The sequence below is a fragment of the Malaclemys terrapin genome, chromosome 10 (assembly GCF_027887155.1).
Source record: "Malaclemys terrapin pileata isolate rMalTer1 chromosome 10, rMalTer1.hap1, whole genome shotgun sequence".
Taxonomy (NCBI): Eukaryota; Metazoa; Chordata; order Testudines; family Emydidae; genus Malaclemys; species Malaclemys terrapin.
The window spans coordinates 76,271,448-76,297,510 of record NC_071514.1 but is presented as its reverse complement, the minus strand read 5'-3'; the positions used below and the strand labels follow the sequence as shown (position 1 = coordinate 76,297,510).

Here is a 26,063-nt window from a genome sequence, read left to right as displayed (position 1 = left end):
CACTTCAGAACAGATCCATAGACATGTTTTAGTAGCTTCCTACATTGCTCAGCTAGCAAAGTGAGGACCAGAGAGTCTCTATGGGATCAGGACAACTTTCTGAGGCCTTGTCTACACTGCCACTTTACAGCGCTGAAACTTTCTCACTCGGGGGTGTGAGAAAACACCCCCTTGAGTGATGCTAGTTTCAGTGCTGTAAAGTGGCAATATAGACAGTGCACTGGGAGCTACTCCCCTCATAGAGGTGGTTTTTTTACAGAGCTCTCCCTCTCCCAGCACTGGTGCCGCGACTACACAGCCACGTTAAAGTGCTGCCGCGGCAACACTTTAACGTTGGTAGTGAAGACATACCCTGACGGTATGACTTCTTTGCCTCTAAAGGAATAGGGGACAAGAGGATGGATTCTTGCCTGTCAAGGCTTGTCTCTGATTTGAAAAGCAAACAAGCTATGAGGGAATGTATAATTTAAACCACAGTGCAAGCTTTATTCAGTAATTCTACTGATAATAAATCAAAACAGATAAGTTCTAACTGAAAACACTTGTTCCTGGTGCTTAGATCTGATCTTCATTTCTGAACACAAATACTGTAACAAAATCTATTCTCAGGCTCCCAGCAAGTGGTCCCTAGCCCCATTTTCTCAATTCCTCTTCACCAGCACAACCCATTCAAACTTCCCCCCTATTTTCTTAAGATCATGTTAGTCTAGCTTCCCAAACCAGCAGTCCCTGCTGAGAAATCCCTCCACTGACTAGACAGTGGCACATTCCCTGCCTCACTGGCAATCTCTCAGATGATTCCAATGTGCAACACCTTGTGCTGTCCTGCTTGCCACAAGGTGAGAGGAGACATTGACACCCACTGTGTACTGCACTTCGTATAGCTCTTTAACATATTCTTTCCATTGGTTATTCGTTGCTTGTTTGTCCTCAGTTATTTGCCTGAACATGTCTTTCATTGCTGACATCTTCAATTCATATGTCCCACTCTGTTCTCTTATCTTGCAGTATAACCTCTGTGTCACATTTCTTTGTGCATATTCTTCTGCTTCTTTGCATTGTTTGCTTATCCATTTGTTTCTGTCACTCTTTGCATTCTTTTTTTAACCTCTCTGTTCAACCTATTGTATTCAGCTCTTAGACTTGCATCTTCCTTTTTATTCTCCTTTAACTTCCTATGCTTGTCACTCAACTGCAGCACTTCATCCATTATCCACCTTGGTTTCTTTGTCTAAAACATTATTGTGCTTTACCCAGTAGAATGAGAAATATACAGATCTATATAAAAACAAACCCAACATGCATTTCCCTGCCTCAGTTTCCTCACCATTCAAGCATTTATTGGGCTGGGGTCTGGTTCCTCTGGGATAGTCCAAGAGCCTTCTGCTGCAACTCATGGTTTGATTTCTGAACCATAGAGTCTCTCTCTTCCTAGACCTTCTTTGGTCCCACAGATAAACTGAGTCCCCCTGCTACAAAAACATGCATGTCTCTTCCCTTCTCCTGCCTCAAACTTCCTATGTCTCTCTCCTCCTAAGAGTCCTTTTAAAACCCCTACTTTGTCACCTCCATCTCTTTGGGAATTTTCCACTCTCTAAATGCCCAATCCCCTGTTGAGGATTGGAGAAAACTGGTTCTCCTTGTTTTAGCCAACCTCCTTAGCATGCCCATTGTGTAGTCAGAGTACAGTCATTAGTTAACTACCTCCAGTTGTCCTTAGTCTGATGGATACTTGCTAAAGGACCTGACAGCCATGTTGGATTCTACATTTACATAAAGACATTGAGTGATACAACAATTTTCTTAGTAACTTCATAGTATCAACCAGACTTCATGAGTTGTACATACAGTTTCCCCAAACAATCATAATCTCCACTGTGGGACTGCAGGGATTTGAACCCAGGTCCTTCAGTATCAGAAAGTGTGTGTCTAAGGGTACGTCTACACTTACCGGAGGGTCCGGCGGCAGGCAATCGATGTTCTGGGATCGATCCCGGAAGTGCTCGCCGTCGATGCCGGTACTCCAGCTCGGCGAGAGGAGTACGCGGCATCGACGGAGGAGTCTCCCTGCCGCGTCTGGACCTGCGGTAAGTTCGGACTAAGGTACTTCGAATTCAGCTATGTTATTAACGTAGCTGAATTTGCGTACCTTAGTCCAAAGTGGGGGGTTAGTGGGGACCAGGCGTAACATATGAACTGAAAGAACAACTTCTTAGCTGGGAACGGTAATAGTGAAAATAAAATGGAGAACCTCCATAACTGTGTCCATTTTAAGCTTGTAGGGGTATGGACCACTTCCAACTTTGCTTGCCTCATGCATTGTGGGCACTAATGGAAATAAATAATTAAGGTTTTCATTGGTCAGTGCTTTCTACTGGGGCCCTTCTAGTATCCATTCATTTTTTTTTCTTCCGCTGTGGATTAACCTAAATTTTTAATGACCACATTTGAGAAACCCTTCATAAAATGAGAATTTAATCCCTCCACTTTGAAGGTAAAGTACTCTTTCTCCATGTAATCCTATCCAAATCCTGTGTGGTGTGGTGGATTACACTAAACACATCTATGCTGTGAGAATAAAGTACTTGCTTTATATTTAAGGGCTCTTCATTAGAAGACGTCTGCACTCATCTTCGACTTCACTGATGGCAGAATAAAGTTCCCTGATTTAGCTCCCATAACTCATTGCTGTTTTCCCGGAACAGCCACGTTGAGGTGTCTCCAAGAAGCATCTGCTACTTGAGGGCTCTAATTTCATTTGTTCTTGGTATATACGTGTAAAATGGCAAAAGTTATACTGTGTGCGTGTTATCATCTAAAAGGGATGTATGTGTTTATGTACATTTCCAACTCTCAGAGCAATAGATTTTTATATCTCTTTGTTTGTGTGGTGTGTATACAAAAGAGTAGTGGAAGAACTTTCTGACCAAAATAATGCTCTTCACCATGTTGGAGAGCAATAGTAAAAAATGTTAAATTTAATTGGATGTGTCAGTTTGAAGATGCAGGCTGCATGTATCCAGTGGAAAGTCTTAACAGTCTGTTTTTCTTTACAACAGGAGCGTGATGGAATGAGAGCAATTCTGGAGTCATACGACAGTGAGCTGACCCCATCGGAGCACTCGCCCCAGCTGAGCCGGCGCATGCGTGAAGCAGAAGAAATGGTGCAGAAGGTGCATGCGCACAACGCTGAGATAGAGGTAATGAGGAGGCACTGTGCTCTAACCCCAGTATAGACATAATCTATATAGCAGTGGGCCACAGACTCTGTGGTCAAGAGCTACAGTAGGTGTTCTTTCCCATCTGATTCTGTATACAGCGTGCTTGTGCATTTGGAGGGGAATGAAGTCACCTGTTGTGTTCACATGCTGAGTTCACATGGTTAAGTTGCCTGTTGGGACCATTTGCAAATCCTTTATTTAACTGGCATTCAGAGAAAACCACAAAGTCAAAGACAGAGTTTGCAAAATGCCTTTTGCAAAAACTTTTTAATGAAAGGTTTTTAAGAGTAGGGGTGATTGGGCGTGGGCTCAAAACACAACTTGCAAAATCAGCACCAATATGTATTTATACACATATAATAGAATTGTATTCTCTCCTACCATTATTCATAAGAACGGCCATACTGGGTCAGGCCAAAGGTCCATCTAGCCCAGTTGTCTTCTAACAGTGGCCAATGCCAAGTGCCCCAGACAGAATGAACAGAACAGGTAATCATCAAATGATCCATCCCCTATCACCCATTCCCAGCTTCTGAGATACACCTCTACCTCGATATAACGCTGTCCTTGGGAGCCAAAAAATCTTATCGCGTTATAGGTGAAACTGCGTTATATTGAACTTGCTTTGATCCACCGGAGTGCGCAGCCCCACCCCCCCGGAGTACTGCTTTACCGCGTTATATCCAAATTCATGTTATATCGGGTTGCGTTATATCGAGGTAGAGGTGCTTTACTGAGAGTTAGGATAGAGAGTGGATGTGTTTCAGAACAGGAGACAATGGTCCTCATAAAAGGCCAACTAGGATACAGTGGCTTTCATAAGGGCAGAAAGAGGAAAATGGAGTAGAGTAAGAGAAGAGTTGAAATACTACAGGGAGGGAATTACAGGTATAAGGGACGGCATAGAACAAGGCACAAAGCACTTAAACGAGGGCAGAGATGGGATTTATCTGAACATGAATGGGAATGGTAAGAGATGGTACCAAAGATGCAGACAATGGCAGAGCTGTTAGAGACTTGACAGGTTATGAGAAAGTCAAGGGAGATATGTAGAGTTTGGATGCCTACAGAAATAGAAGAAGTGAGGGCACCATGTATTTGGTGATTCTGTGGCAGCAGAATTTGTTGCAGAATTCATGCCTTGCTGAAGACTTCTGTTCCAGAATCTCATCCTCTCAGTTACAGTCACTTGGCATACCTTAAGTAGTACAGATGACAATAGAGGATCTGTCTTTTGAACCATGTGCATTGTTTAGTGCTAAAGCTGATGAACTGCACTCTTTAAAGGATTCTCAAGTGATTTTGAGATCTTTAGGAGTGAATATATCAGCACTTGAGAGACCAGCTAGCCTTCAACCCTCTCAAAAACAGTCTTTCTGGTCATATCAGAGACCATCTGAATCACCCAAAAAGAGACAGAGGCCTTGGCTACACTTGCGGATTCACAGCGCTGCCGTGGCAGCGGATTCACAGCTCTCTCGCAGCGCTGCAAGTACTCCACCTCTCCGAGGGGAATAGCTTGCAGCGCTACAGGCGCTGATTACACTGGTGCTTTACAGCGCTGCACTCGCTGCGCTCAGGGGGGGTGTTTTTTCACACCCCTGAGCGCAGCAAGTGCAGCGCTGTGAATTGCCAGTGTAGCCAAGGCCTCAGATATCAGAAAAGATCATCTGTCTCCTCTTCATCAGCTGCTTGTCCACTATCGTAGTCTTCATGGCAGCAGATTTTGACTCCTGAAGAAGCATCCATCCCCTCGCTGGGGTTCTCCCAAGACCTTTTCCAGGCTCAAGCTGAGGGGGTGGGTTCTGGGCTTACCACACATCCAAAGTTACACAGCAAACTTCTTCCTTTAGATACATTTACACATTGCATTGCATTTACTGTGCATTGCCTGACACGTTTTGGGATTGGCTGGTTACTTTGTAGGAAATGATCCCTGTACAACATGCTCTGTCCATGTACGACTTACTCTTTGTCTCATTGTTACATTCCCAACTTACTTTGTCCATTGTAAATGGTTCCCTGGGTGTTCCTGCCCGTCTTACCTAGTACAGACATTCTGTTCCCAGACTGCTGATTCATATACCTCCCTAATCCTATCCCCCAAGAAATGAGGCCTCACCCGTGTCCTATTACTCATGTCAAGCCAGGCCAATATTCCACTGATTTTGTTTTTCTTTTCTATATTAGCATATGTTTTATGTGCATTATATTTTTGATTTGTTTTGATTTTTATAATTTTATTACTCTGCAATAATTAAGTAGTTAAATAAGTAGTTGTAATTATTTGAACCACTATTGATACCAGGCTTAAAGTATGAACCAGTGGGTGCAAACTTACTTTTTATGGTATAACCCAGTGATTCTCAACTTTTTTTCATTTGCGGACCCCTAAAATTTTTTGAGTGGCAGCAAGGACCTCTTTGGAAATTAGATAGTCCGCAGACCCCAGGTTGAAAACCACTGGTATAGCCCACCAGGGTGTAATTTTCTGTTATAAGCGTGCTTTGCTTTTAAAGCATTTTTGTGTAATTTAAACTTTGCTTTAGTTACATGTTAAAAAACTGGTACAATATTTTTTTTTCATTTATTACCACAGGAAATTTAGGTGTGAAACAGCATATCGACCAATTAAAATAACATTTCCTGGGTTTATACCAGAAGAGTGTGTGTGTGGGGGGGGGAGGCAGTTAGCCACCACATCCTAACTATGCTTTTAAACTTTGAAGCGCTGTAAAGACTTCAGTGGCTCAAAGGTAAACTACACAAGAAAAAATGGTGCCCTTTACTGTATTTATTTTGTTTGAATCTCCCCTACCCCCAAAAGTGTGTTCATTCTTGTTGCATGTCAGGAAACCTATCTTTCCTCTTTTTATTAGAGACCCCTTGCAAGATCTTAAGAGGACTTAGCTTGTGACCTCACATAGGGTGGAACCTTGAGTTCTAGCTGTTAATCCCTATGGCTACATCTACATGAAGAGCTTTAGGGAATTTACTAATCCAATGCAGTTCCACTGGTGCTAGCATGGGTGACACAGAGGAGCCACAGTCCCTATCGTGGTGGAGGGAGGAATGGAGGGGGGCACACAGGAGTTCTGCCATGGTGAGGAAAAGGGGAATGGGGGACACACAGTGCCTCTTGCTTGTGAAGGAAGGGGAAATGGGTCACACAGGACTGCTGACATGGGGGAATGGGAAAAGGGGAGGGGGACACACAGCCACTTGCATAATGGAGGAAGGGGGGGTTGCAGAGAGTCCCTGAAATAGGGGAGATGGGAGAACAGCACACATGGAACTTGTATGGGAAATAGAAGAACGTAAGAGCCACTGGGGTGTGCAAGTGTGCTTGGCCTGCAAAAGTAACAGAGTGCATGGCCTAGTAATTCTAATGGTTTTTTTTTTAAAAGGCAGAAAAACACTTTAAGGGGAAAAAGTTTGAGTCAGTCTCTGTACGGCGCATAAAGGCATGAGCATAACTTCCTTTGTGCATTGTAGTTTACCTTTAAGAAAAAATAGTTTGTCCTCTTTTCCCATATAAAGAATAATGCCCTCACCTACCTGTCATGTTTTATCCCAGGGTTTTTCTTTATCTGAGGTTTTCATTTATTTAAATCTATTCACACATTCCCAGCAAGTAGATTCCTTTGTTAGCCCTATAGCTATCTGACAGCTTTTTACTTGTGCACTGTAGAGAAAAGGCTGTTTTATGATCCCCCTGATTTGTTACCAGCAACCACGCCTCCTCCAAAGAAATCATACAAGAAAAAATGGATTTTCTATCCAGACATTTTCTTATATATATTATTTTTTCCCCCATGGATTGTATCAGCAGTTCTGTATGAGAAAAGAAGACATCTAATGAATATGAAGCGGTGGTTGATAATAATACAGTGAACAAGGCCAGGGAGGCAGTAAGGTTGGAGTATTATCTGCTTTTTGCTCATGAAGGAGATGAGGGCTGGATACTCCTTTGCAAGATGTGTAAGTTGAGTTTAAGAGGAGGTGGTAGCAATCTTCTGTCAATGCTAAATAGAGATAGTGCATGAGAGAGAAGCGTTGAGTTCTGGTAGCTTGAGTGAGAAGCTCTGTGCCTGGAACATGTATCTGAGACTATGTCTACACTCTGAACTGGGGGATGTGATTTCCCTGTTCACGTACACATGCCCACACTAGCTCTCATCGTGCTAGTGTGAGTCTAAAAGGCCGTGCAGCTGTTGAAACTGGTGGGTATGTACTCGGCACAGTTCAACCCTGCCTGCACTGCCACTACCTGGGCTCTCGCAACTGTACTGCTAATTATATTCACGCTATGTGTATGTGAGCAGGGGAGTCACACCCCTGGCTATTAGTGTAGATGTAGTCTGAGTTACTAGTACTCAAAAGAGTTCGGGTGTGTGTACATGTAAACACACATGAACGATAGTTGTTTCCCTCCCCAAGATCATCCAGTTTTTCTCTCTCTCTCTTTATCTCCCTCTTGTGTGCTCCCATGTGGTTTTGCCCTATGAAATATTAATTGGTGGTGGTGAGAATATGACGTTCAGATGTAAATCAGAGAATTTTTTCCAGGCTTTGGGCACATTACAACATTGATATCAAACAGTTGCAATAAAACATGAGAACAGGATACCCAGCCTGACCGACATCCATCAGTCACAGAAGGAGAACACTGCAGATGATCTTCAGTATTTTCGCAACCCCCAAATACCACCCAAAACAACTTCCTGAAGCCCCGTCATCAGAACCTCCTCTCCCCCAGAATAAGTCTGGGAGAACAGGTGGATCTTGAAAGAATATCTTTGAAGTTCATCAAATGCATGATCTGACAAACCAAGGGGGCATGCAAATTCCCTGGTTTTCAGTGAGGGTACCCTGTTTGTACCAAGAGGATGCTGTCAGTTTGAGATGATCTGAATTGCTGAGATAATGCATGGACAGAGAAGCATCTGTCATAGCCAGAACCCAAACCAATTAGGGCTTTATAAATCAAAAAACACACCGTATGCAAGGAGTTGATCAGTAGCCAAGGTATATATTGTGGCCCAGATGTAATGAGCTCTTGGAGCAAAACCCTGCTTAGCAGGTGGGCCATGCCATTCCGCACTAGCCACAATTTCCACATATCTAGACCATTTAGCCCAAATGGCTTATAGCGTGAAGCACACACATGCACTGATAAATGCAGTTTGGGCACCATCCAAATTGGATCAGAACTGTAGAAACAAACCTTCACAGACAGGTAAGTGTTAAGTAGAACCTGTTTGTGTTTATACACATCCCCACACCTGCAGACACAAGTCCATAAATGCACACTTTGTTCTGTATTTTTCTGTGTCCTATTATCTTGAACACACAGATTCAAGAATATGCTTTTCCAAAGCTTTGAATGTGAAGCAGGCAAAAGAAGAATGCCATGCGGAATTGTGGCCAAAGAAACGAGCAGAATATGTCTGTCTGTTCTGAGTGGTTAATGACCTGTCTCGCCATGTTTATAAGTGTGTGTTCTGGAGAGTACAGAGAGCTGAGATGGGATGACTTTGCCTCTAGATACCATGCCAATTGGAGCTCTATAAATACCTAAAATAAACAGAATCCAAGCTGTGTCTGTAACTAGAAATGGATTTTCATTTTGACACAGTGACGTCAGCAGCGTCAGTGACAGCCACTAACTTGATGAATTTTTACTTGCCCAGCACCCACTAACCTAACCTCCGTGTGAATAGGACAAATCAAGAGATCCTCTGACGAGGGGTTTCTGTTCCAGCAGTAATGATTATTCTGAGAAAGCCCGGTGTGAAATGTAGGGTTTGAAAGGTTAACGCCAGCTGCATAAAAGAGAAATCATCATAAATACAACTCCATTAATAGCCATTTTATTACAACACATTTGGCTCCATATGAAACATTAATGAAGAGAGATTTGCAGGGAAGACTCACACTGACACCTTCAATAGTCCCCAGCATTTTTTACGTTGAGAGATTTATACTGTCTGTGAGCTCCATATGTACTCTGATCAGTTAATTATGAGCCTGACAGTTTCAGCACATCGAATGCCATATGCTCTGATTTTGTTCACCAGGGAGATTGGGAGCTGTGCTGGTAACCTCAAAACTCACTGACCAAATATCATCATCATATCTGTACCTAATAGCTGTGGCACAGCTGCTGGTCGTGCAGTCTTGGCATTGCCAAGGCTTGTAATGTTAGTCATAAAACTGGTCTTCGCAAAGAGAGGGACTTAGCAGTCACCCTGTGTTTAAAGTGCTTAAAATTTACATGCAGATGTAATAAAATGTTTATTTGGATAATTAACAGCTTCTCCGTGTCTCTCAATCAGCCTCCCTCTCGTTGTTTCCCCTCTTTGCATCATCTCCTTTCTCACTCGCTTTCCTCTTCCATTTAACTCACCCTTTATTCTCTTCTCTGTATTGATCTTCCTTCTACCCTCCTATGTTGAATCTTTCTGCTTCTCTTGGCCCTAAGGTACATGGCTTCTTTACTTAGAAAAAAGGTGTTTCTGTGATGATGGGAACCTGCTGGAGAAATTTCCTTCCTTCTGTGCAAGGGAGAGAGAAGTTTATTTTATTCTCAGATCTTTTCTTCCTCCACCCCCAACCACTGCCACCCCATTTTACTGCACTATTTTCCTCAATGGAAACTGACACTGGCAGACAAGCACGTCAGATGGATGCCCATAAGAAGCAAGTCCTAGTCTCTAGATATTTCTTGCCATTCCAGTGTGGCACTGCCTTCACTCCCCCAGCTCGCTGCTGTCACTGAAGCATCTCATCTGCAGCTCAGAAGGGAGCAAACTGACTCCTCTGGAGACTATGTTAATGTGCTCTATGCATCAGCTACTGCTGAGCACTGAAGCAATCATAGAGCTGGCTATCTTCCACTGAGAGAACAAACACCTTGCCTAAATAGCCCTCCCATCATGAACACTTTGGCATCTTCTGGTAAGCCGTGCAATGTTTTGTGTTTCTTTCCTCTTAAGATGGAGTGCAGGTTGGATCTCTATCCTTCAGTGTTCAGCAGAATGGGTCATCTTGGATTTTCCCCCCACTTCCACATACTGTATCTTTCCTCGCCCTGGCTGTATCCCTGTCAGGTCTACAGTTTGTCAGCTTCCATGACATCCCTCCTCTTGTCCCCGTTACCCGTCATTGTGTGTTGTTTTGGGCGTGAAATGCTAAGACCTAATACAGCACCTTTTACTGAGGATCCCTAAATACCTAACTTCTGTTATGCTTCACAAACATCCCTGTGCAATAGTTATCTTGAATACTACATGCAGATGTGGTTGCCCCATCTCAAAAAAGATATATTGGAATTGGAAAAGGTTCAGAAAAGGGTGACAAAAATGATTAGGGCTATGGAACGGCTTCTGTTTGAGGAGAGATTAATAAGACAGGGACTTTTCAGCTTGGAAAAGAGATGACTAAGGGGGAATATGATACAAGTCTATAAAATCATGACTTGTGTGGAGAAAGTAAACAAGCAAGTGTTATTTACTCCTTCTCATAACGCAAATACTAAGGGTCACCAAATTAAATTAATAGGCAGCAGGTTTAAAACAAACAAAAGGAAGTATTTTTTCACACAACACACAGTCAGTCTGTGGAACTCTTTGCCAGAGGACGTTGTGAAGGTCAAGACTATAACAGGGTTCAAAAAAGAACTAAGTAAGTTCATGGAGGATAGGTCCATCAGTGGCTATTAGCCAGGATAGGCAGGGATGGTGTCCCTAGCCTCTCTTTGCCAGAAGCTGAGAATGGGCAACAGGGGATGGATCACTTGATGATTACCTGTTCTGTTCATTCCCTCTGGGGCACCTGGCATTGGACGCGGTCAGATACTGGGTTTGATGGGGTGTGTCACAGAAATCCCCTTTGGGACTGCCACCTGATGTGTTGAGACTGCCCCTGCTTTCCCTGCCAGCTTAGGACTTCAGTGCCCTGCCTGGTTTGAGCCAGACACGCTAGCCTGTTACAAACCCAGACCCAGGTCTGAACCACGTCCCACAAACTGCAGGCTTAACTGACAGCAGCTCAAGAAGTGTTCCTGTCTTTAACTCTCAGGTGCCCAACTCCCAATGGGGTCCAAACCGCAAATAAATCCGCTTTACCCCGTGTAAAGCTTATGCAGGGTAAACTCATAAATTGTTCGCCCTCTATAGCACTGATAGAGAGATATGCACAGCTCTTTGCCCTCCCCCCCCCCCAGGTATTAATAGATACTCTGGATTAATTAATAAGTAAAAAATGATTTTATTAAATACAAAAAGTAGGATTTAAGTGGTTCCAAGTAATGACAGACGGAACAAAGTAAATTACGAAACAAAATAAAATAAAACACGCAAGTTTATGCCTAATACAGTAAGAAAGTGATTACAGATAAAATCTCACCCTCAGAGATGTTCCAATAAGCCTCTTTTACAGACTAGCCTCCTTCTAGTCTGAGTCCAGCAATCACTCACACCCCCTGTAGTTACTGTCCTTTGTCCCAGTTTCTTTCAAGTATCCTTTGGGGGTGGAGAAGCTATCTCTTGAGTCAGCTGAAGAGAAAATGGAGGGGTCTTCCAGGGTTTTAAATAGACTTTCTCTTGTGGGTGGACACCCCACCCTCCCCCTGTGTAGAATCCAGCTATAAAATGGAGTTTTGGAGTCACATGGGCAAGTCATATGTCCATGCATGACTGAGTTCCTTACCAGCCAAGCCACATCTTGGGAAAGCTCAGATGTGGCGGCTATTTAAAATTAAACAAGTACATAGCCAATATTCGTAACTTCGAATACAAAAATGATACATGCATACAAATAGGATGAATATAGTCAGTAGATCATAACCTTTACAGAGATATGTTACATGGCATATGTAGCATAAAACATATTCCAGTTATGTCATATATACATTCATAAGCATATTCCCATAAAGCATTATGGGATGCAATGTCACATTGGGCTAGACAGACCTTTGGTCTTACCCAGTATGGCCACTCTTATGTTCTTATGTTCAATGTTGTTCCCATTATGTAGATGGGGAAAGTGAAGCACAGAGATATAGTGATTTGTTCAACATCACATAGCTGCCTCGTCTGTGCAACGAAAATTTCCCTCCACACACTAAAATGGATTTTAAAACTGGTTACTGCTTCAATGTAGATAGGCTCCAGGCAGCTCTGAATTGTTTTGGCTAAACCAGTTGCTGGCAGATCTGGGGAAAGAGCCCAAGGTACTGTTTACTTTAGGGGCTTATCTCCACACAAACCAGCCCTGGTTTAACTAAAGGTGGATTTTTGAAACCGATTTAATTGGTGCATAGACACACTTTTATTACAGTTTGAGAGGCTTATGTTGATTTAGTTTAACTCGATTCCTTACCAAGATAAACCAAAATAAGGCTATAAACAGAAATCAAATTATCAACACACAAACTTCTATCGGTTTAGCAACACGTTTTTAGTTAGGGCAGTGCAAGTTTGTGTGTGGACAAGCCCTAAGAAAATGAGCTGTTACCCACTGCTACCAGATATTGTGCATCTTCTGGTGTTGCTGATTTGGTGATGAAAATCAGCTAGCTGCTGATGTAGGTAGAACAAAACCATTTTCCAGCACTGCTGTGTTGTGCCACATCTCTCTTGTGCTTTCTTAAGCAGTGCTGAAAAGGGTTTGGTTCTTTGGACGTTAGTAGACTGCACCACTCTTTGTATCTTCTACCAACTTCATGTGCAATTATTTGATATTTACTTTCAGATCATTGATGAAAATGTTGAACAATGTAGGGCTTCCTACCGATCCCTGTGGAAAGCCATTAGAAACACCTTCATTCAACAATAATTCCCCATCAATATCTACTTTTTGAGATCTGTCAGTTAGCCAGTTCTTAACTAATTTAATGTGTGCTGTATTGATATTCTCCTTTTTCTTCAACAGAATGTCATGCGGTATTAAGTCAAACGCCTTACAAAAGTCTATTACATCTGTGCAGTTATCTTTATCAACCAGATTTGTAATCTCATGAAATAAGTTAATTCAGTGTTGAACTATTTTCCATAAAACCTTTTTGACTAGCATTAAATTATAGGCCTATCATTTAATTCATTATCAATTGAATCCTGTACTAGCTTTTCTATTATTTTGCTGGGGATTGATGTTGGGGTATCTGGTTTATAGTTACCAAGTCATCCTGCTTGCCTTTTTTTAATATTGGTACAACACGAGCACTCTTCCAGTCTTCTGGAATTTCTCCAGCATTCCAAGATTTATTAAAAATTAACACCAGCAGACCAGGCATCTCCTCAGCCAACTCTCTTAGGACTCTTGGTTGCAAGTTATCTAGGCCTGTGCGCTTAAAAATGTTTATCCCTGGTAGATGTTGTCTAATATCCTGTTTGCTTACTCATGTGCTGAAAAGTACTTCATTATCCTCATGAGCCGAGTACATCATCCTGCGTTCTAAATGCAGATCAGAAATTGAATATGTCTGCCTTTTCTGCATTGTTATTGACAATTTTACAATCTCCACCTAGTAATGGGCCTTTCCTATTGCTAAGATTTCTTACATTCCTAATATAATTTTTAATAACCTCCTTATTGTCCTTAGACCTGCTAGCTTTTGATTTTGCAAGTCATTTGCTTTCCTTGTCAATGTTTTGTACTTCATAACATCTAGTTTATATCAATTGCTATTTCCCCTTTTTTCCATGTATTATATATCCCTTTTTTATTTCTTATTGCTGCCTTCACTTCACCACTGAACCAAGATGGGCTTTTTTAGCCAAAGTTGTCCTCTTCTTTAATTGTGACCTTTTTGGCCATCTAATAGACTCTTCTTAAAGAGCTCCCAATTTTCATTCACATTTTTCTAAACTCTGAGGCTGCTATTTGTCAGATCCTTGAGGCAGAACTTCCCGTAGTCTGTGTCCATAGCTGCTGGGCAGTAGCCTGGAGATGTCATCTTGCCTGGTAGCTCTACAGGACTGGTTTCTGGTCCCGTGGGCCCTCAAAGTCCCTTGGCAACCAGCAACTTCCAGTCCAGTGATTAATTCATCTGTATCCATCATAATGAGGTCAAAAAGAATTACCTCATGTTGGGTGCAATACCTGTAGTTATTAGAAAACCATCATCTCTACAATTGTTAGAAACTCTATTGATGTTTTACTATAGGTTGCATGGGACCTCCAGCATATATCTCCCAAATTGAAATTTCCCATGACACAGTTCTTCTTAGCACATATTATGCAAGAGGTTAAGGAGTAACTAGTCGTGTTCTCTGGTTTGATTCGGTGGTCTGTAACTGACCCCCACCAGTACTCTCTCCTGGGTTTTGTTCATTAGCCATTGCTCCATATACATTCAAGATCCTGCATGTCTGAATTATCAATAATTCTATAACAGGTAATGATGTCTTTAGTGTATAGTACCAGTTCAGCCACCCCATCTCTATCTTTTACTTCTCTATTCTGCCTGAACAGGTTATATCCAGTGATTCAAAAATTCCAGCCACGCAAATCATCCCACTAGGTTTTAGTAATGCCAGTTATATCAAATTTCTTCTCGTCAGTGAGACTTTCCAATGCCTCTTGCTTGTTACCCAGACTCCTAGCATGGGTACATAAGCAATTGAAAAATCTCTTCTCTTCGCATTCATTGGTTTAATTTATTCACAATATGCTGAGTTTGAATCTGTACCGTAGTTGCCTGTGAAGCACCATTCCCTTATGTTAGTTTAATGCCTTCCTGGCTGCTCCAGCTGCTCTCGAGCTGAGCAGATTACCCCCCCCCCCTCTACATGTGAGATTAGAACAGCTCTCTTTTCCACTGGAATGTGACCCAGGGTCCACAACACCAAAACCTTTAGGTTCACACTAGTCACGTAGCCAGTAGTTCACCTTCACTATTTTCAACCTGCTCTCTTCTCACTCGGAGAAGATCCCTTTGATTTTCCTCTTCTTCAGCTCCCTTCCAAGGTCCCTGAAGTCCTCTATAATCTGTGTAGTTCCATGTGATAATGAGTGATTGATTCCAATGTTATCACCAGTAGAAATTTGCCACATGACCTCATAAAGTCATCCAGACTTGTGCTTACATCTGGTATTTTTGCTCTGGGGAGAAAGTATGCTGTCCTGATGTTCCTGTGTCTCACTGAATTCTCTGTCTGCTCATCTTAATATGGAGTCGCTGATGAGGATTGTTTGCCTTCTTAAAATGGGTAAGAAATTCTCTTGGAAGTGGAGAAGGAACAGGAACCAGTGGCTGGAACGCTGAAGCCAAATTAAAATTAGAAATTAGACACAATTTTTCAACAGTTTGGGTGGTTAATCATTTGAAAAAAACTACCAAGGAAGTTGTGGAGTCTTCATCTTTTGATGTCTTCAAGACTGGCTGCCTTTCTGGAACATAAGAATGGCCCTACTAGGTCAGACCAAAGGTCCATCTAGCCCAGAATCCTGTCTTCTGACAGTGGCCAGTGCCAGGTGCCCCAGAGGGAATGAACAGAACAGGTAATCATCAAGTGATCCATCCCGTTGCTCATTCCCAGCTTCTGGCAAACATAGGCTAGGGACACCATTCCTACCCATCCTGGCTAATAGCAATTGATGAACCTATCCTCCATGAATTTGTCTAGTTCTTTTTTGAACCCTATTATGGTCTTGGCCTTCACAACATCCTCTGGAAAGGAGTTCCACAGTTTGATTGTGCATTGTGTGAAGTTTTAAACCTGCTGCCTGTTAATTTCATTTGGTGACCCACGAAAATATGCTTTAGTCAAATACATGTTATACATACGCTTTAGTCAAATACATGTTATTGGACTCAATAAGGAGGTAACTAGATGAAATTTAACATCCTGTGATATACAGGTAGTCGGACTAGATGATCTTAATGCTCCCTCTTGGCCTTAAACTCTATGAAACAATGAACCACTTTCACCATCAGTTAAAAGCAGGGTGGGGGGACGTCAAGAGGGACCTTTTGCTGACAACCATTATGTGGGGGTGTGTATGGATTAAATGACTTTTTCAGGTCCCTTCCAGCCCTGCATTTCTGATCCTAGTGTAGCTGGAGCCCCAGGGCTCTTTGTTCCTAATTCTCTGTTGTAATGAGTAGACCACATGCCCTGGCCTTGCCTGCACTGGGAATTTTCCCCCAATGTTTCTTTCTGGTGCTAATAACTATTCATTTCCACCTATGTTAGTAGTGCTGGGAATATAGACAGGGCTCCTGCTTCTGTCAGCTTACAAAGTACATTGTATTCTGATCATATTCAAAACAAGTCAAAACAACCCTCTGCTTTGTACGTAGGTGGTGGTAGCAACAGTCCCGTCTACTGGTCAGCGTGTATTATGGTTCCCCTCTCTGTCTGATCCACAACTCTTGGCTAGAGAGCCTGGCTCTTTGGCTCAAACTGTAGAAACACCCATGCTTTTAGCTTAGGGGAGGAGAAAAGGGGGGCATCCCTGGTTCAATCCCTGATGTTGGCCAAAAGTGTGGCTGTCACGCTAACACCAATGGAGTTGAAATGGTGTTAGCAACAGTGGAAGACTTTAAAAAAAAATTCCCTGGCATAGACAGGAACCCCCTCCCTTTCACCCACCAGATAGTTTTGTGTCTAGTGATAAGGTTCCTGTAGCATAAAAAGCTGCTGCTGACTGAACTCGGTCTTCCATTATTCACTTGGCCTTTTGTTTGTAAAACAGTTGCTCCACACTTTTTGCTGTCCAATCCTGGACTCCTTTGGGTATATCTCCTTTGAAATTATTTAATATGTAGTTTGCCTGGAGTGGTCTTCTCAGCGATAATAGTGGCATTTGTCAGCAATTGCTGACATTATGAGCAACCAAATTCAAATGAGGCTCAATCTGGGGAGCCTGGATCAGCCTTTAAATCCACCTGGCCTTAGAGACCAGAAAACCAGATGAAGAACTAGGTCTGACTTTCTATAGAGGATTTTAAATTGGCTGCTTTTTTAGTGAAGGTTTGGAAGGAAGAGATAACTAATATACATTTATGATTCATTCACATTTAGCACAACGGATGAAAAAATAATTCATGTGGGGCTGAGAGTTTTGATGTGCTCTGTGTTGTAAAGTTTGTTTGCCTGTTTCTGGAGATTTAGCATTTACAATTAGATGCCTTTACATGTATAGGCGGGGGCGCGAGGAGAGCATATATTCTGAGTAAAACCATTCTTACAGTCCCCACCAGATGGCAGCAGATAAAGGCTTCACAGTAGAAGAGCTTCCTTTATGCAACATGGTACATACCTAGTGCTCTATATGGCGTAGGACAAGAGTTATCAATTATTTTTTGTGAAGGTCCAGCTTTCTTGGTCAAGGTATAGTCAAGGTCCAGACTCCATAGAAAATGATAAAAAGATAATGATGATGATAAGTAAATAAAAAGATTTTAGGGTCAGTTCAAAATTGTCTGGTGCTCTGGATTTGGTCCACGGGTCGCCTATTGACTACCTCTGGTGTAGGAGCAGGGTGGGATGGTGTGGTTGGATGCTTGATGCAAATAGCGCTTTAATGATCAGGCCCACATAGACACAGGTTAGAAGGAGAAAAGCTCAAATCAGCAACCAAAATACCTTTGGGGAAGGGAGCTAGGGAGAGGGCAAGGTAGTTTCCAGTTTTTAACAGGTGAAAGCTTGAAAGTGTATAGATGTGGGTATATGTCTGTCTCTGTTCTCCAGTTTCTCTTTACTATTATGGCGACCCTGCATAGTCACACTTGAGTTCCATTTTGCGCTTAAAGGAGGGATTCAATCAGGGGCGGCTCTATGTATTTTGCCGCCCCAAGCATGGCAGTGAGGCAGCCTTCGACAGCATGCCTGCAGGAGGTCCGCCGGTCCCACGGCTTCGGCGTACCCGCCACCAAATTGCCGCCGAAGCCGCGGGACCAGCGGACCTCCCACAGGCATGCCGCTGAAGGCCGCCTGACTGCTGCCCCCGCAGCGACCGGCAGGCTGCCCCCCTGCAGCTTGTCGCCCCAGGCACGCGCTTGCTGCACTGGTGCCTGGAGCCGCCCCTGGATTCAATCTCTTTGAAACTTTTTAAAGCTAGAGACATTATGACTCAAGGACTGGGGCTCTCTTCATCCCCCTTCATGTAGTGAGTGCTCAACCTCTCAATTAGAAAGTCAATTACAAACTAAGGGTCAGATTCAGCAGTACCCAGCTAACTGGCTGGTGCCACTCTGGTTGTTCTGTGCTATTCTGGCGAACTAGCGAAGCAACCCTTAAAATATGAAATGAAATATAAAACAACAAAATCAATACTGCGTGCTGTCAAATCATTAGAAGTGTTGCACAGTGGGATCATTCTTTGTGGGTTTTTTGGTTAGTATAACTATATGAAACTTTTAAGAATTTACAAAAATCAGGAAATTCCCACGGGGAGGGAAAGGGACTACGTTAAGATGGAGTTAAGGTTGAAAATACATATCCAGTATACCGGGGTGAACAAACTACAGCCCACAGGCCAGATCCGGCCCGCTGGCTGTTTTAAGCCGGCCCTTGAGCTTCCGCTGGGCTTCCCCGCTCCAGCCAGGGAGCAGGGTTGGGGGCCACTCCATGTGCTCCCAGAAGCTGCGACATGGTCCCCCTCCAGCTCCTACATGCTCCAACGGCCCTGCTCCAATGATCTCTCCGGCGCTCCAGTGGGAGCTGCAGGGGCGGTGCCTGCGGATAGGGTAGCGTGCAGAGCCACCTGTCCACGTAGGAGCTGTATAGGGACATGGCGCTGCTTCCGGGAGCCACTTGAGGTAAGCGCTGTCTGGAGCCTGCACTCCTGAGCCCCTCCAGATGCCCCAACCCTCTGCCCCAGCCCTGATCCCCCTCCTGCCCTCTGAACTCCTTGATCCAGTCCGGAACCTTCCTGCACCCCAAATCCCTCATCCCCAGACCCCGCACTCCAAGCCGGAGCCTGCACCCCTTCCCATACCCTAGCCCCTACTCCATCCCTGATCCCCCTCCTGCCCTCCAAACCCCTCGGACCCAGCCCAGAGCACCCTCCTATACCCCAAACTCCTCATCCCCAGACCTGCACCCCCAGCTAGAGCCCTCAGCCCCTCCCCTCCAGTCCCCTGCCCCAGCCTGGAACCCCCTTCCGCCCCCGGAACTCCTCATTTCTGGCCCCACCCCAGAGCCCGCACCCCCAACCAGAGCCTTCATCCCCTTCGGCACCCCAACCCCAATTTTGTGAGCATTCATGGCCCTCCATACAATTTCTATTCCCAGATGTGTCCTTCAAGCCAAAAAGTTTGCTCACCCCTGCAGTATACCTTAACAATTAATTACAACATCCCTATTTTTATTTAGTTATAATTTATTTTTAATCTCTTAGCTCTGCCCTGTAATAAAATCAGGAATTGTGAGGGACGGGGGAGAGGGGGGGAAAAAAACGGTTTTAGAAATCAGTTTTAAGTTCTTTGGTAGCAAAACACTAAAATGCCTTAATCCTAATAGTATTGCCATTTCACATGACTGTAAGGCAGAGGTAGGTTTGTTTGGATGCCTTAGCTGGGCATTTCCATACTTTAACATGTTTAGAATTCTTTTAAGTGTAGTATGTTTAGATTTCTTTTTTGTAATTTTAACTGTGAATTTCCCTGAGATGTTTTTAACCTGTAAACTTAACTCAATTTTAATGTAGTTTTTTTGTTTTGGGGTTATAAAAGGTCTCAGGTTCTACAGCTCCTAAGGAATCTGGGATATCATCTGAAAATTACTAGAATAATTAAAATAGTACTGGGCTCAATGGATCCGAAATAATCCAATCTGGAAAATGGACAAAAGGAAAGAACCCAGAAGGGAAGAACGGGTGGAAATGGGAAGCCATAATAATTGAAGATAAACTGACCAGATTAGAAAAGGCCTTGCAGTCAGCTTGGTTCCATCCTATTAATGCTTTATTTGTTTCTACAATTCATTCTTTTAAAGGGACAGTTGACTTCAAAATCACACTTCTTCCTGAAATTTGTAGTTGCACATAACACCTAAAGATCATTATAGACAGATTCCTGGTGGTTTACTTCTTTTCTTTTTTGCATTTGGCAGCACTTTGTATAGTTATGCAGTTTCTGAAAGATCCTTATGAACATCTACAAAGGAGCAGAAAAAAGTTGTAAATTTTAAGGCTATTTTTTTTTGTTTAATATCAGGGTATATTCCTTAAAGGTACCCTATAAAAAACAGGGATTTAAATAAAAGTCAGTTTTAAAAAACCCTCAAATAATAAAGAAGCAAACCTCAAGCTAAGCTTTCCCCCCCAAGCCTGGCTGTTTCTAGGGTCTCCCTGCAGGCCGTCGCTGTATCTACTCCATGTTCCGTCTGTCTCAGAGAGAAACTTCAGTGCTTCTAATACTTCTAGATTGGAGCTAATTGGGCCCACCTGATCTAACCTCAGAGTGACTCAGCAAAAATATCCCTGCATCTCTCTGCAGTGTTAAAATATCTATCATCAGGATGGTGTCGTTCTTAAACCCTTGCATTCCCATGCAAAGTGCTAGTTAACCACCTTGTTACATATCTCAGGCACATTGGGTATCTCTACACTGTGATAAAAAACCCATGACACCAAATCTCAGAGCCCAGTCAGCTGATTTAGGCTTGCAGGGCTCCCGCTGTGGGGCTAAACATGGTAGTGTAGATGTTCAGGCTTGGGAGGTATTGGAGGACCATGGTATGGGGAAGGTGGGGAGGAGGGAACACAGAGCCCCTGCCATAGGCAGAATGAGGGGCACAGAGAGCTGCTGGCATGGCAGGGAGCATAGGAAATCTTGATATGGCAGGACAGGGATTGGATGGCACATAGAACCTGTTGACTGGGGGAGGGGGGCGAATAGGGGACCCTGGTATGGGATGAGAGGGGAATGGGGGGACACAAATCTCCTGGCAAGAAAGGAGATTTGGGGGCCTTCCTATGGCGCGAAGGAAGGAATGGGAGGCATTGGGGAAGGGGGTGAATGAGGAGCGTACAGAGCCCCTGGCATGGAGAAAAGATGGGAATTAGGTGGAATGGAGGCCACACAGCTCCTGCCATGGTGTGGGGTAAATGGGAGTGTGCATAGAGCCACTGGCATGGGGTGGAGAATGGAAGACCCTGGTATGGGGGGTATGGAGGAATGGAGGAAACACACAGCCCCTGTCATGGGTGGGGGGGGGGTGACAGGGAAAGGGGGGTCACAAAGCCCTGGGTATGAGAGAGGGCATGGGGGAAGGGCAGAGAGTCCCTGAAGTAGAGGGGCTGAGGGGAGGGCATACACAGAGTTTATGGTGGGAATGGAGGAGTGCAACAAGCCCCTGGGGTGTGCAATGTGCTCAGTGTACAGAAGCTATGAAGTCTGCAACCTCTAGTTGGGCTAGAAGGCCCTCATCCAGCAAAGCACCTCACTATATGTTTAAGTCCATAACTGTTCAACAAAACACTTAAGAATATGCTTAGATGTTTTGCTGAATTGGGGCCCAAGAGTGGGGATCTATTGCAATTGGTGTGTTTTGGACAATGTCTAATTATCTACATGTAATAATTGTTCTCCAGAGGTATAATTTGCAGTTGCTTCCATGCTCACGTCTATCTTTCCCTCAGAAGTGGGGTTCTCTTTACACTGCAGCTTTCTGTTTCCCCCTCATTGAGAAGGAACTCATAATTGGGGCAGCAGGAATTTGTGCTCTTTCAGCAGGGAGCATTTTACAGTGGACAGCACATCTCTAGTTTGGAAGTGCTAGCCTGGTTTCATGTTGAGATCATGGACCAGGGTGTGGCTTTATTGCAATTTGTACTTTGGGGAAAGAATACTTACAGGTAAATCATTAAAAATGTCTCTTTTTTTTTCTTTGGCATGAGGCTAGTTCTTTCGAATTTGAAATAGCCTGACTGGAAGCAGGAAAAACAGAAATGTTAGCTTATAGAGGTTGGCACCATGCCATGAACAAAAACTTAACTAAGCTGAAGATATAGATCTGGAAAACCTAGTGGTCCCAGTACGTTGTAAGGAACTATTCAGTTCTTTCACATTTGGGGACAATATGTACCTTCAAGTCAGCGGCACTGCTATGGGTACCCGCATGGCCCCACAGTATGCCAACATTTTTATGGCTGACTTAGAACAACGCTTCCTTAGCTCTCGTCCCCTAACACCCCTACTCTTCTTGCGCTACATTGATGACATCTTCATCATCTGGACCCATGGAAAAGAAGCCTTTGAGGAATTCCACCATGATTTCAATAATTTCCATCCCACCATCAACCTCAGCCTAGATCAATCCACACAAGCGGTCCATTTCCTGGACACTACTGTGCTAATAAGCGATGGTCACATAAATACCACCCTATACCGGAAACCTACATGCCTCCAGCTTCCATCCAGGACACACCACACGATCCATTGTCTGCAGCCAAGCTCTAAGATATAACCGCATTTGCTCCAATCCCTCAGACAGAGACAAGCACCTACAAGATCTCTATCAAGCATTCTTAAAACTACAATACCCACCTGCTGAAGTGAAAAAACAGATTGACAGAGCCAGACGAGTACCCAGAAATCACCTCCTACAAGACAGGCCCAACAAAGAAAATAACAGAACACCACTAGCTGTCACCGTCAGCCCCCAACTAAAACCTCTCCAGAGCATCATCAGAGATCTACAACCAATCCTGAAAGATGGTCCCTCACTCTCACAGATCTTGGGAGACAGACCTGTCCTCGCTTACAGACAACCCCGCAATCTAAAGCAAATACTCACCAGCAACCACACATCACTGAACAAAAACACTGACCTAGGAACCTATCCTTGTAACAAAGCCCGATGCCAACTCTGTCCACATATCTATTCAAGTGACATCAACATAGGACCTAATCACATCAGCCATACCATCAGGGGCTCGTTCACCTGTACATCTTTCAATGTGATATATGCCATCATGTGCCAGCAATGCCCCTCTGCCAAGTACATTGGCCAAACCGGGCAGTCTCTACGCAAAAGAATTAATGGACACAAATCTGACATCAGGAGTCATAATACTCAAAAACCAATGGTAGAACACTTTAACCGGTCTGGTCATTCAATGACAGACCTGCGGGTGGCTATTTTACAACAGAAAAACTTCAAAAACAGACTCCAAGGAGAGACTGCTGAGCTGGAATTGATATGCAAACTAGATACAATCAACTCAGGATTGAATAAGGACTGGGAATGGCTGAGCCATTACAAACATTGAATCTATCTCCTCTTGTAAGTATTCTCACACTTCTTATCAAACGGTCTGTACTGGGCTAGCTTGATTATGACTTCAAAAGGTTTTTTTTCTCTTACTTAATTGGCTTCTCAGAGTTGGTAAGACAACTCCCACCTGTTCATGCTCTCTGTATCTCAATATATGTTCCATTCTATATGCATCCAAAGAAGTGGGCTGTAGCCCATGAACGCTTATGCTCTAATAAATTTGTTAGTTTTTAAGGTGCCACAAGTACTCCTGTTCTTTTTTCAGAGGCTTTGTAATTTATCCAGTTGATTTAATCAGTGTTAATGTCAAACATGCCCTGATTCCGGTAAAAGCTTTTCAGCAAACAATCTGGAAGTGTTGAGTTTTGGAGAAAACCAGCAGTCACTTCATAGTTTAAGCTATAAATTTTTTCTCTTGAATTTTATTTATGCTGTTTAATAAAACAAGCAGTAATACTGAACAGTACATGTGTCATGAATCCAACTGTGATGACAATAACCAATATGCAGTGCATGACATTCTTTCGGCATATTGAGCTGCTTTATGTTTTCAATTTATTTAAATGAGTATAATAGTTATAGTGAGCTTAGCTTTGACAGATGTAGATTCAGATTTCAGCTCTGTGCAAGTCTGCACAAAAACACCAATTTATTTTTTTTAAATCATTGATTTTTATCCACTATGCATTCCCTTGTCTATACCCCAATACTCCCATTCACAAACATTGCACCTTGCCAAACCACTACACTTTCGTAAAAAGGACTGCTTTGTTTGTTTGCTTGTTTGTTTTTTTGTTTTTGGAACTGCAGGTACTTGGGAAAAGTTACTAAACTTTCAATTAATTTTAATTTTTAAAGAAAGCCAATATGTTGGAGGACATGTTACACTAGAATAGTGACTATGTATAAAATTCATTTATGAAGAGGTACAGTGACTGTGGCAGTGGACAGAATGAGTAGATCTAAATGTGAAGAGAATTCATTATATACGAAATATGTGTAAAGGGAGAGATTCTTACAGGTACGTTGATACAAATTGAGGATGTGAGGACTGCAGCTATACATTCATAGAATCATAGAATATCAGGGTTGGAAGGGACCTCGGGAGGTCATCTAGTCCAACCCCCTGCTCAAAGCAGGACCAGTCCCCAACTAAATCATCCCAGCCAGGGCTTTGTCAAGCTGGGCCTTAAAAACCTCCAAGGAAGGAGATTCCACCACCTCCCTAGGTAACGCATTCCAGTGCTTCACCACCCTCCTAGTGAAATAGTGTTTCCTAATATCCAACCTAGACCTCCCCCACTGCAACTTGAGACCATTGCTTCTTGTTCTGTCACTCATGATGTATATGAATAAAAATACAAATGCCTGCAGCCATATCAATTTTGTGCTGCTGTCCTGTCAGAGCCCACAGGCTAGACAGGGTTATAGAGACCTCTCAGGATCACCCAGAATAGGTGCTGACATCTCTCAGTACTAAGTGAAATCCTCAGAAGAGAATTAGGAGGTACTGTGATGGAGATTGCATCTGAAGAAGTGAGGTTCTTACCCACGAAAGCTTATGCTCCCAATACTTCTGTTAGTCTTAAAAGGTGCCACAGGACCCTCTGTTGCTTTTTACAGATTCAGACTAACACGGCTACCCCTCTGATACTGAGATGAAGATTGTAATCTTGGGTCACTAAAAATCACATGACACATAGAATTGTTAAGTCTAGTGTTATAGACAAATCTGTCTAGGGGACTCATAGACTTTAAGACCAGAAGGGACCATCATGATCATCTGGTCTGACCTCCTGCACATTGCAGGCTACAGAACCTCGCCCACCCACTCCTGTAATAGACCCATAACCTCTAGCTGAGTTACTGAATTCCTCAAATTATGGTTTAGAGACTTCAATTTGCAGAGAATCCACCATTTACACTAGTTTAAACCTGCAAGTGACCCGTGTCCAATGCTGCAGAGGAAGGTGAAAAACCCGGAGGATCTCTGCCAATCTGAACCAGGGGGAAAATTCCTTCCCAACCGCAAATATAGCAATCAAACCCTGAGCATGCGGGCAAAACCCAGCAGCCAGGCACCTGGGAAAGAATTCTCTGTAGTAACTCAGAGCCCTCCCCATCTAAGTGTTCCATTACTGGCCGTTGGAGATGTTTGCTACCAGCAGTTGCAGATGAGCTGCATGCTGTTGTAGGCAGTCTCATCATACTCTACACTCCATAAACGTATCAAGGTCAGTCTTGAAGCCAGCTAGGTTTTTTGTCCCCACTCATCCCCTTGGAAGGCTGTTTCAGAATTTCATTCCTCTGATGAATAAAAACCTTCATCTAACTTCAAGCCTAAACTTATTGATGGCCAGTTTATATTGTGTGTTCTTACCTGCAGTTTTAAATGTATGCAGCACTTTTCTTCGCTTCCTAAATAGCTATTTCATTCTACTGCAGAGATGTCTATACATCAATGGTGGACAATGTGATCCTTGTATATAACCTATATGGCTCTCCACATGCCCAAGCAGTGCCTCCCATGTCTACACTACTATTTTTAGCAGTACAGTTCCCCACTGCCTCCCCTCTTCCAGAGCCTTTCCCTGCCATATGGAAAGGC

General features: G+C 43.3%; 1 protein-coding gene across 4 annotated transcripts in view; it reads left to right on the top strand.

Moving 5' to 3' along the window:
• MAD1L1 (mitotic arrest deficient 1 like 1) overlaps positions 1–26,063 on the top strand; it is a 526,727-nt gene that overhangs the window by 241,463 nt on the left and 259,201 nt on the right. For all 4 annotated transcript variants that reach the window (XM_054042929.1, XM_054042931.1, XM_054042928.1 and 1 more), the window contains one exon: positions 3,060–3,200. In XM_054042929.1, the coding sequence (XP_053898904.1) occupies positions 3,060–3,200 (141 nt within the window). The remainder of the gene's footprint in view (positions 1–3,059; positions 3,201–26,063) is intronic.